Genomic DNA, 12,863 nt, shown 5'->3' on the forward strand with positions numbered 1-12,863 from the left:
AAACGGCTCATTTTCTGAATGGCAGGCAGTAACAAGTGGGGTACCACAGGGATCTGTCCTGGGCCCCCAGCTGTTCACAATTTACATTAATGACCTGGATCAGGGAGTCGGATGCAGCATTTCCAAATTTGCAGACGACACTAAACTAGGAGGTGGGGTGGGCTCAGAGGAAGAGACCAGGAAGCTCCAGAGCGATTTGGACAGACTGGGCGATTGGGCGGATAAATGGCAGATGCACTATAATGTGGACAAGTGCGAAGTTATCCACCTTGGGTGCAGGAACGGGAGGGCAAATTATTATTTAAATGGCAATAGATTGGGAGAGGGGGAAGTACAGAGAGACCTGGGTGTTCTTGTACACCAGTCACTGAAGGCGAGCATGCAGGTGCAACAGGCGGTCAAGAAGGCAAACGGTATGCTGGCCTTCATAGCAAAAGGGTTAGAATACAGGAACAGGGATACCTTGCTGCAGCTGTACAGGGCACTGGTGAGACCACACCTCGAGTACTGTGTACAGTTTTGGTCGCCTCATCTGAGGAAGGATGTTCTTGCCATGGAGGGGGTGCAGCGGCGATTCACCAGGCTGATACCAGGAATGGCGGGAATGACCTATGAGGAGAGACTATGTAGTTTAGGGATGTACACACTGGAGTTTAGAAGATTGAGAGGGGACCTCATAGAAGTGTATAAAATTCTGACAGGTCTAGACAGACTGGATGCAGAAGGAATGTTTCCCTTGGCGGGTGAGAACAGAACTAGAGGACATAATTTAAGGATAAGGGCTAAACCATTTAGGACAGAGATGAGGGGGAATTTCTTCACTCAGAGAGTGGTGAACCTGTGGAACTCATTGCCACAGAGGGCAGTGTACGCCAGCTCATTAAATATATTTAAGAGGGAATTAGATATATTTCTACGGGCAAAAGGGGTTAAGGGTTACGGAGAGAAGGCGGGGACGGGATACTGAATTAAAGGATCAGCCATGATCTCATTAAATGGCGGAGCAGGCACGAAGGGCCGAATGGCCTACTCCTGCTCCTATCTTCTATGTATCTATGTATCTATGTATCTCTGCAGCTCCCCTTGCGGCTGCTTCGTGTGATACTGCCATACTGAAAGCCTTGTCCAGCATAAGATCCTTTTCTGATAGAAGCCGTTTCTCGGTTCCTTCACTTTGTAGCCCACACACAAACTTGTCCCTTAACGTATCTGCTAGTCCTGCTCCAAACTGGCAGTGTTTCGATAGCTTGCGCAGTTCCGTTAGGTACTCAGCATTGCTTGCGTCTTTGTGTTGTTTCCTTTTATGGAACTTAAATCGTTCTGCTATCAGCAGCGGTGTGGGGTTTAAGTGGTCCTGTAGGATTTTTACTATGCTTTCGAAATTCTTGTTCACCGGCTTCTCTGGGGTTATTAGATTTCGCAGTAACCCATAAGTTTTTGCACCCATGGAATTTAACAAAACCAGTGCTTTCCTAGCATCTGGCACTTCATTCGCCCTGCAGTACACCTCAATGCGTTCCACATATGTCGCCCAATCTTCGACTTCATTGTCGAACGTAGAGATACTGCCACTCTTCGGCATCCCTGGGTGTGATTTAACTGTCAAAAATGGCATCTCCCGCGCTTCCCCTTCTTCTCTGCTGAAACAAAATGGCGTCTCCCGTGCTTTCCTTCCTTCCCGCGCTCGCCCTTCTTCTCCGCTGCGGCTTCTAAAAATGGCATCTCCCGCGCTCTTCCTTCTTCTCCGCGGCTCAATGGCGTCCCCCACGCTCACCCTTCTTCTCCCCGCGGACACTGTTCAGCCCTTTAGCCCTGGCTGTGCTCTGCACGTTCTCTTTTTTTTTCCTCGACGCCGCTCGGTCCTGAACCCGGCTGTTGCTTTACCCTCTCTTTCTCCGGTTTGTTTTTGTTTTTTTCTCGACGCCGCTCGGTTTTCAAACCCCGGCTGCGCCCTGTGCGCTTCACCCTCTGTCTTACCCCGTCGACGCTGCTCAGCTTTCTCTCCGCCGTCGGTCGGCTCCAGCCGCCGCTGTCCGGGAAGGGTCTGCGCTGGACCTGTCGTCAGTCTCTTGCTGATCGCCGTGGCTGGGGAACCAAGCCCGGCTCTCCACAGCCTCCCCTGCGATGTTCACTCTCTGCCGGACGACTGGGCGGTTGCTCGTGGTCGACGCCCGTGTTCCTGGCCTCTACTTTTTTTCTTTTGTTTTGTTACACCGCTCTCCCGGAGCGAATCCTCGAAGGGAAATGCAGAGTTGCAGGTAGATTCGAATCGCCACTCGTCGCCACTGTTAGATCCGTGATTCTGAGAGTATGCTGTTTTTCAATAACCACACGGATGCTGTAACTTAACAATAACAGGTATTTACTGGAGGAGGGTAGTCTCAAGACTGGGGGTACAGAGGCATGCGTAAGGCTTATATACAGGTGTGGTCACTGCCGGTACTACAGTATACAGGAGCTGTAAAAGTAGTTCTGTCTTAAAGGCACATACACTACAGTTAGACTCTTGCTTGTTGGAGATAGTCATTACCTGGCACTTGTGTGGTGTGAATGTTACCTGCCACTTATCAGCCCAAGCCTGAACGTCGTCCAGGTCTTGTTGCATGCTGGCATGGACTGCTTCATTATCTGAGGAATTGTGAATGGCGCTGAACACTGTGCAGTCATCAGCGAACATCCCCATTTCTGACCTTATGTTGGAGGGAAGGTCATTGATGAAGCAGCTGAAGATGGTTGGGCCTAGGACACTGCCCTGAGGAACTCCTGCAGCGATGTCCTGGGGCTGTGATGATTGACCTTCAACCACCACAACCATCTTCCTTTGTGCTAGGTATGACTCCAGCCAGTGGAGCGTTTTCCCCCCAATTCCCATTGACATCAGTTTTACTAGGGCTCCTTGATGCCACACTTGGTCAAATGCTGCCTTGATGTCAAGGGCAGTCACTCTCACCTCAGCTCTGGAATTCAGCTCCTTTGTCCATGTTTGGACCAAGGCTGTAATGAGGTCGGGAGCCGAGTGGTCTTGGCAGAACCCAAATTGGGCATCAGTGAGCAGGTTATTGTTGAGTAAGTGCCGCTTGATAGCACTGTCGATGACACCTTACATCACTTTGCTGATGATTGAGAGTAGTCTGATGGGGCTGGGTTGGATTTGTCCTGCTTTTTGTGGACAGGACATACCTGGGCAGTTTTCCACATTGTCCGATAGATGCTAGTGTTGTAGCTGTACTGGAACAGCCTGGCTAGAGGCGCGGCTAGTTCTGGAGCACACATCTTCAGCATGATAGCCGGGATGTTGTCGGGGCCCATAGCCTTTGCTGTATCCAGTGCGTTCAGCTGTTTCTTGATATCACATGGAGTGAATCAAATTGGCTGAAGACCAGCTTCTGTGAGGGTGGGTACCTCTGGAGCAGCGGATGGGCTGAGGGAAGGGCGGAGACGGGCGATGTTACGGAAGTGAAAGTAGGTGGTCTTAGTTATGCCACGGATGGTCGGAAGCTCATTTCAGGGTTGCAAACAATCTGCTTCAGCCTCAGACAGATATGAGGGAGAAGGATGGAGTCGGTGGCTAGGTACCGAAAATAATGGCTTCATCTTCCCAATATTTAATTGTGCTGTGGTTCCACAGTTGGCTACCAGCCTCTGGTTTTGTGCCCAAATGAGCATTAGTTCATTCATTGTTGCTGGGTCAAAATCCTGGAATACCCTACCCTACCCTGGGTGTATGTCAGTATTACAGAATGTCCTTGAGTGAGTGTTAGTATTTACAGGAGGTTCCTTGGTGAGTGTCAGAATTTACAAGATGTTCCTGAGTTAGTCTCAGTATTTACAGAATGTTCCTGGGTGAGTGTCAGTATTTATAGAAGGTCCCTTAGAGAGTGTCAGAATTTACAGGATGTTCCTGGGTCTTTGTCAAAATTTACAGGATAACCTTGGTTAATTGTTAGCATTTACACGACATTCCTGGGTGAGGGTCCGTATTTACAGGATGTTTCTGAGTAAGTGTCTGTATTTACAGGATGTTCCTAGGTGAGTGTCAACAAGATATTTCTCAGTGAGTGTATGTATTCTGACCATTAAGATTAATGGTTGGAAAATCATTAGGCTGGAGCTGCCCCTTTTCCTGACACACACCAGGAGCGCTGAGGCAGTAAATCCCACCTGTTGAGTGTAGAATTATAGACATTCCCCAGGATAAAAGAAAGGCTGTGGCAGTTGGTACTGGCTCTTTAACTGGAGCCATTTACTCTAATCTGATTGTGAAAAAAAAACTTTGCTCTAAGCAAGGGCTCTGAAATTCCTCGGACGTTCTGCTGCTACCCGCCGTAGCATTACCATAAGTGTGGTGGAAACCCCGGTTATGCGCATAAATCCACTGCTTTTCTGATGAAGTTATGGCGGTTCAGCGGCTGGAAATCCGAGGACATTCAGGGCCCTGGTACCATGATTCATAACTCATTAGCTAACACAGCACACATCAGCGCTCAAACCTGAGATCTTCCTCACCTCTAGAGCTCAGTTCCACATTTAGCATCATGGCAGATAATGTCAGTGTTGATGATAAAATGTGTTTGTCTCTTTTTGAAAACAGCCAAACTGTCAAAATTCCAGTTTGACTGGCACACAATGTTCTACCATTCCTTGTTCGGCTCTTGATGGGTTGAGTTAAGTTTAAACATCACACAGACACATATTAATATCCATAGATACATACGCACATACATGTATACTTATACATACATGCTCACACACACCTGCACACATTTTTTAAATGATTAATTCTTGGGATGTGGCAAAGCTGGCATTTATTGCCCATCCCTAATTGCCCTTGAGAAGGTGGTGGTGAGCTTTCTTCTTGAACTGCTGCAGTCCATGTGGTGAAGATGCTCACTTAATGCTGTCAGATGGGAAGTACCAGAATTTTGACCCAGTGGCAATGATATATATATATAGATACATTCACAAATACAAATATATATGTACATATACCCATATATATCCACACCTGCACACAAATGCTACATTTACATATACATGCACATGTGCACATATACATATAAATATACACACACATGCACACATATAATCAAACACACTGTCAATTGAAATTACTGAGAGGAGATAGCAGTATTCTACAAAGATGATTGCCAATATGTAATTTAAAAACTTGGATTTGTGTAGCAACTTATCACATCATCCAAACATCTTATTGCCCTCCACGTAATAAATTACTTTTGGTTGCGCACCTGTTGTTATGCAGCCAAGCATAGCAACCATTCTTCACCAGCTACATCTGACAATCAGCAATGAGAATAACAGCCAGTTAATCTGTTAGGGGAGGGCTGGGGTTTGATGGTAGAGAAGCAGATATTAGGAAGGGATGACCAAAAGCTTGCTTAAAGAGGTGGGTTTAAAGGAGTATCCACTACAAGCCCACTGACTCCCACAACTACCTGGACTACACTTCCCCCCACCCCGCTTCCTGTATGGACTCTATTCCATTCTCCCAGTTTCTCCGTCTCCGCCGCGTCTGTTCTGACGATGCCACCTTCCATACTAGTGCTTCCGACATGTCTTCCTTTTTCCTCAACCGAGGATTCCCCTCTACTGTGGTTGACACAGCCCTTGACCGTGTCCGTTCCATTTCCCACACTTCTGCTCTCACCCCTTCCCCTCCTTACAGAACCATGATAGGGTTCCCCTTCTCCTCACCTTTCACCCCACCAGCCTCCACATTCAACGGATCATCCTGCAACATTTCCGCCACCTCTAACGTGACCCCACCACCAAACACATCTTCCCCTCACCTCCCCTTTCAGCATTCTGAAGGGACCGCTCCCTCCGCGACACCCTGGTCCACTCCTCAATCACCCCTAACAGCCCTTCCCCTTTGCATGCTGCCTTCCCGTGCAAGCGCACGAGATGCAACACATGCCCTTTTACCTCCTCCCTTCCCACTGTCCAGGGCCCCAAACACCCCTTCCAGGTGCAACAGCGATTTACTTGTATTTCTTGCAATTTAGTATACTGTATTCGCTGTTCACGATGCGGTCTCCTCTACATTGGGGAGACCAAACGCAGATTGGGCGACCGCCTTGCGGAACACCTCCGTTCAGTCCGTAAGGGTGACCCTGAGCTTCTGGTCGCCTGTCACTTTAATTCGCCGCTTCACTCCCACCCTGATCGCTCTGTCCTCGGCCTATTACATTGTTCCAATGTAGCTCAACGTAAGCTCAAGGAACAGCACCTCATCTTTCGATTAGGCACTTTACAGCCTTATGGACTCAACATTGAGTTCAACAATTTCAAACTATAACCCCTGCCCCCATTTTTCATGCTGTATGATTTTGCCATTCTCATTTGCAAAATTTTGGCCCAGAAATTCGGGTCGGGGGCTTCCCGCGGGTGCATTTACCTTGTGCGCCGGCCGTTGAGCTGTGGGCCCCCATGGAATTCCGATCCGGGGCCTGGACTAGCTGCCGGCGTGCAGTGTTTGCGTATCCCAGGGGCGCAGTTAGTTCAATGCATCCCCTGGGATCACGTGGGCCATGGAGAGCCAATCGGAGCAGGGAATGCTCCATTCATAAGTATGACAGGAAGTGCTGTCAAACTTAGAAATACTACGGGCCCCTTCTTCTTACAAAACATCACTAAATCTTCAAATAAATTTTTAAAAAACATCACATTTTTTAAATAAACTATAAATTACATGAAATAACTATTCTAAACAATAATTTAAATTTTTGAAAAAAATAATTTTATTTTCTAACGGGGCTAAAAATAAACTTACCTTGCTTTAAAGTATCTAAAAATAATAAACCTGCGGAAAAAATATTTTAATTTTAATTAATTCACCACCTACCTTGTAAAAAGCAGGCCTTACGCCTGCCTTTTACATGTCTAACTTCTGCAGACTTACCTTCCCGGGAAAACCTGTAAAAAAAAATGAAGGTCGATGCACACGCGCTGCCTCCCCCGCGCATGCGTTCGACCTGTGAACCCCTTCGTTCAGGGGAACGGAAGTACCGGTTTCCCGCGCATGCGCAGTGCATGCAGGAAACCAGCACTTCCATTTGGCCTACGGGTGAGTACCCAGCGTGTCCTCAACCGTGGAGACCCGAATTTCTGGGCCAGTATCTTTCCTGCCTCTTATGTTCCTTCAATTCCTTCCCCCCCAATCTCGGCACCTGCTTAATATCTGTTACATCTCCAGCTTTTTCCAGTTCTGATGAAGGGTCCCAGGCCTGAAACGTTAACTCTGTTTCTCTCTCCACGGATGCTGCCTGGCCTGCTGAGTTTTTCCAGCATTTTCTGTTGTTATTTGGGTTTAAAGGAGGGTCCTAAAGAAAGAGATTGGAGAGGCAGAGGTGTGTAGGGAGAGAATTCCAGAGTGTGGGGTCCAGACGGCTGAAGGTGCAGCCACCAATGGTGGGGAGAAGGGAGGGGGGATGCAAAGAGGTAAGAGTTAGAAGAACAGGTAGTTGTGAGGGGGGTTGCAGGGCTGGAGGAGGTTACAGAGATAGGGAGAGGCAAGGCCATTGAAGGGAGTTAAACACAAGCATGAGAATTTTAAATTGGGAAACTGGGAGCTAATGTAGGTCAGCAAGCACGGGGTGATGAGTGAGCAGGACTTGGGGCAGGATAGGATACGGGCAACAGAGTTTTTGATGAGCTAAAGTTAATAGAAAATTAAGGATGGAAAGCAGTGCAGGAGAACATTGGAGCAGTTTAGTCTAGAGATGACAAAGACAAGGATGAGAGTTTCTGCAGTTGAGGGCTGAGGCAGGGGCAGAGGAAGGTGATATTATGGAAGTGGATGTACGTGGTCTTTGTGATGGGGTTAGAAGCTCAGCTCAGGGTCAAATAGGACATCAAGGTTGCGAACAGTCTGGTTCAACCTGAGACAGTGGCCTGTGAGGGGGATGGAATCATTGGTAAAGATGCAGAGTTTGTGGTGGGGCCTATGACGATGGTTTTGGTCTTCCCAATGTCTACTGGAAGATATTATGACACATCAAAGGCTGGATGGTGAACAAGCAGTCTGGAAGCACCGAGGCAATGTAGAGGTCAAGAGAGAATTTGGACAAGCAGAACTGGGTGTCATCACAACACATGTGGGAATTTTATTGAAAATATCTCTTTTGATCTTGCACCAGATTTACATCAGTGCCTTACCTACATGGCTATTCCTCTTGTCTAAGTTTCTACTTATGAGTTTTTTTCTGATTACTTCTTTGAGAAGGCCCTTGGGACATTTTTCTACATTAAAGGCACTATATAAATGTAAATTGTTGTTGTAAAGAAGGTCCTTCAGCCCATCTGATCTCAACCCTCCAGAATACCGACTCTTCCCATTAAATATCAAGCTGTTTCTAATGGTCCTGGACTCAGCCACCCTTCCTGGTAAACCAATCCACGCTCAACGCATTCAGGATTTTGTTAGAGAAGGGGTAAAATTGACATTAAAAAATTGGATAAATATCCATTTGAGGAAAGGAAGGAAGGAATTATTGGCTTTTATGCAGCATCTTTCACATCCTCAGCATCCTAAAACACTTCACGGACAATGAAGTATTTTAAAAATGTAGACACTATTGTTATGTAGGCAAATGTAGCAGCCAATTTTTCGACTACAAGATACAATTGAGGGCATTGAGGACAACCAATGCCCATGGAACCATACCTAACAAGGAGTCAGAGCCTTCAGAAAAGGAGGGGAGAGCAATGAAACAAACATTAAATTATTTCAAAGGTTTTTCATTCCTCTCATTTGTAGAGACAAAGCAAGGAGGTTAGGGAATCCAATGTGTACAGTGGCAATCCTTCGCATGGCTTTTGAAAGACCAAAAATGTCCTCTTGCTTCCTCAAACTTCTAAAATATGGACAAGATTAAACAGAAACCTGGTTATTTGCAGTTTTCCAGTTTAACGTCTCCTTGTTCCAGTCTTACTCAACACAAACCAAACATCGCTAAATTGAGATGGTCAATGTACTACAAAACAAAATCTGATTTGAATGTGATCTGACCAGTGAGATAGGTCAAATATTAAAAAAAGAAAACAAGTTGCCCATGTGATTTGATACTTAAATTCCAACTGCTCATTTAATGAGTGACAGTATGGTTCTTGCATCATCAGGTTTTATTTTTCTTTAGCCATTTTCTCCCAGTTGCTGTCTCTTACTTGAGGATGGTTCCATCATGGTACCTCACCCAACTGCTGATTCTTCGGCCGGAATTTTGCCGGCGCTCAGGGGGCGGGTTTGAAAGCGGGTCCGCTGTCAAAATAACGAAGATTGACAGCGGATTTCATACCTCCTTGTTCTGACTCGTTGCTAGGTATGGTTCCATGGGCATTGGTCGTCCTCAATGTTGCTCATAGTATCTTGTAGTCAAAAAATTGGCTGCTACATTTGCCTACATAACAATAGTGTCTATATTTAAAAAATACTTCATTGTCCGTGAAGTGCTTTAGGATGCTGAGGATGTGAAAGATGCTGCATAAAACCCTCCTCCACGCGAGTCTCCCAGGTGTTGGGTCTGTCAGCGGAGAACTGACCCGACACCAAGCAGCGGGGGATACAATTGAGCTAATAAAATGGCTTGTTAAGAGCCAATTTAATACTATTTTGAGGCTTCCTTCCAATTTTATGTTCTCCTCCACGGGTTACCCACTGTTTGGGGAGCACATCAGCTCACCCTGGCATGAGTTGAGCCTGCTCTGATGTTTCTGATAAGCTGACAGCTGCAGAAATGGTGCAAAGGATGCCATGTTGCAGATGGTCAGTTTCAGAGCGCGGAAACTGTTGGTTACTGCATTTGTAATACATATAGATATTTCTTTAGCTTTTAAGTGTTTAGAGACAACTGTATATCCAGTGCCACCTCATTGGAACAACCTCTCTCACCATTGACAGATCGCTTCTGTCATCTCACCTGCAGCTGCCATCTGTTGCAGCAACATCGGTGCCCTTGGAAAAAATCAGACCTTGGTCCTCCGAATCCTTCCACGATCAGCCCTGACACCAACATCACAGGGCACACCAACATCACCAACCTTCTTCACCATCACCTGATGCTGCACAGGACACAGGGCATCAGCCCTTGACAACATTGCTGCCTGGGAGGCCAGCGATGGCATCACCATGGTCAGATTTACTTCACTTGATGCTGTAAACCCTGACTGCCACATGATGCGCCAGGTTGACACCATCCCACACCAGCACCGTGAAGCATCCCTTTAATGTCCAAGCCATTCCATGCACACTGATCACTATAGCTGGGGGGCGGGGGGGGAGTTATGTATGAACATTCACTGGAACTCAGTAAGACACTTCTCAAAGTACACTCAGATCTGTCCAATAAGGGGCAGTGTTGGAAAAATAGATTTCACTGTATGACAACACATTATCAGAAACTTCACATGGACATTGGCTAAACCTCTCAAGTGCCTACCCTTGTGTGTTGTTAGTTGGTATGATTGGACTAGGATGAGGGTGAGTGTGCAGGGTGGCTAGTGAGATAGGGAAGTGATAAAGTAGATAGAGAGGGTTCGGTGGTGTGCAAGGTAAGTTGGTGTGAGTAAGGATGTGCAGGAGAAGAGTATGGAAGGCAGAGTGATGGGGATGTGTTGAGTGGCACAGCAGGGTGAGTTTGAGTGTAGCTTTGCAGTTAAGTTTCGTGATCCACTGAGATAATTGAAAGGTTGGCGCCACTGCAACCAGGGACTCCTGACGACATCCCTGCTTTTGCCCTCCTGTGCAATGTGCAACTAGGCTGTGTTGGTGTCCTGGGGAGGTCTCTTCCGTCCTTGGAAGGGAAGAGAATCTCCCTGCGTGCTGTGACTCCCTCCATAAGCATATGGAGGGAGTCATTTAAGAGCCTGGGTGCAAGCGTCCACCTTAATGCAGTGCTTGTCAGTGTTTGCAGCACCTCAATGCTGTCAAACACTGACAGAACAACTGTCAAACTCAATGTGGCCGTGGTCCCTTTAAAAAAACCGGCTGATGACGCTTCATCAAATGACGTCATCAGACCCACTTCCTGTTAATTGGCCTGGAAGCCCACAGGGCGGGCTTAACAAGGCCAATCAAGGGAAAATCCCTTTGACAGAGCGGCTGCAGCCACGATCGTGACTGGAACCCGGAAGCCAGCTCTCCCGCCACCATCCTGACACCGATGATAAAATCGTGGCCTTCATGTGTGAACCCAGATAGTGAGTGTCAGGTTAACTGACCATGGTGGTCATAACAACTGTACTCAATCCTATTCTCCACCCGCCATGCACACATGTGAGCTTTCTAGCAGGGGCCAGGAGCAAGGAGTGGGACCCTGGCTGACTTCTCCCCTGCTCAACCCAAATGCACTCCGAGTCAACCAAGTAACCCAACTGCTGCCCTGACTTACATCATCTAACAGCACAGACCGGGGCCCTTCTTGCTTAGCCCAAAACCAGGTGATACCTTCAAACTTAGGTTATTAGGGAGTTCTGCATAATGTATAGTTGCTATTGAGTCTTGTAACAAGACTGCCAGCCATTGTAATTGAATGGTGAAGAGAATTTATTTGAAGCATTTTAGCCGCATTTGCAAAGTACTGACAGAAAGTCCTGCTTCTGTAATTAAAGTGCATGGGAATAATGATGTACTTAAATAAGTTACAGTACAGAAAATAATTAGAGCTTCTTTTTCTCTGCCATCACCTTCAACTTCGTGTCACATTTTTAAAAAATTGCTGCTGTAAATCATCTGAATAACTCAGACTGCTAACACAGTGATTGTGCTGGAACGAAGCCAATGGCAGTTAACATGAGTCTTGATGTTTACAGATGCTGGTTTGGAAAAGCACCAGGAAAGTATATGGACTACATCTATCAAGGCCCAGTGATACTTGTACTGCTGGTAAGTACGTAAATACAGTAGGGCAGATTTGATTGAATTGCAGTCCTGTTTAGGGGCCTGGCCTGCTGGTATAGGGAAATCGTGGGTGTGTTCCCCGTGACTTTTTGTCCTGACGGCAGCGCGATTTCCTAACATTTCTTGTTAAGTGCAATAATTGTTAGGGTGCAGCACAAATTAATTCTGATTGGGTTTTTTTCTGAGAGCCTTGTGCTCATCAAGATGAGGGAGTTAGTGCTGGGGAATAGAGCCCTTTCACATATGATATTCAAGTGCTGATTTTCCTCTATTAATGCAAGTCGTACCTCAAAGGTTATGAACCAATGCTATTACTGCCTGAATGTGTGAGTAGTACTCACAGTTCATGGATCAGCTTATTTACATTATTCACACATCAAGATGCAGACTCGGACATTAACATTTTGGGATCTAGTATATGAATAACTTGAGACATGACATGTGGTAAGTGGGAGGAACAGGCGACTTTGGACCTATGGTGTGTTCTTGTGCACCAGTCGCTGAAGGTAAGCATGCAGGTGCAGCAGGCGGTTAAGAAGGCAAATGGTATGTTGGCCCTCGTAGCAAGAGGGTTCGAGTACAGGAACAAGGATGTCTTGCTACAGTTGTACAGGGCCTTGGTGAGACCGCACCTTGAGTATTGTGTGCAGTTTTGGTCACCTTACCTGAGCAAGGACGTTCTTGCCATGGAAGGAGTGCAGCGAAGATTCACCAGGCTGATACCTGGGATGGCAGGAATGACGTATGAGGAGAGATTGTGTCGATTGGGATTATACTCACTGGAGTTTAGAAGATTGAGAGGGGATCTCATCGAAACCTATAAAATTCTGTCAGGCCTGGACAGACTAGATGCAGGAAGGATGTTTATGATGGCCGGGGAGTCCAGAACCAGAGGTCACAGTCTAAGGATAAGGGGTAAGCCATTTAGGACTGAAATGAGGAGGAATTT

The 12,863-nt window shown here is 46.6% G+C and overlaps 1 protein-coding gene across 1 annotated transcript in view; it reads left to right on the plus strand.

Moving 5' to 3' along the window:
- Positions 1–12,863, plus strand: part of LOC147114657 (corticotropin-releasing hormone receptor 2) — a 392,400-nt gene that overhangs the window by 307,633 nt on the left and 71,904 nt on the right. Inside the window, exon 8 of the mRNA XM_085992504.1 lies at positions 11,827–11,899. Within this exon, the coding sequence (XP_085848630.1) occupies positions 11,827–11,899 (73 nt within the window). The remainder of the gene's footprint in view (positions 1–11,826; positions 11,900–12,863) is intronic.

This window comes from Somniosus microcephalus, chromosome 7 (assembly GCF_052327205.1).
Source record: "Somniosus microcephalus isolate GS21.2 chromosome 7, FLI_Smic_1.0, whole genome shotgun sequence".
Lineage (NCBI taxonomy): Eukaryota > Metazoa > Chordata > Chondrichthyes > Squaliformes > Somniosidae > Somniosus > Somniosus microcephalus.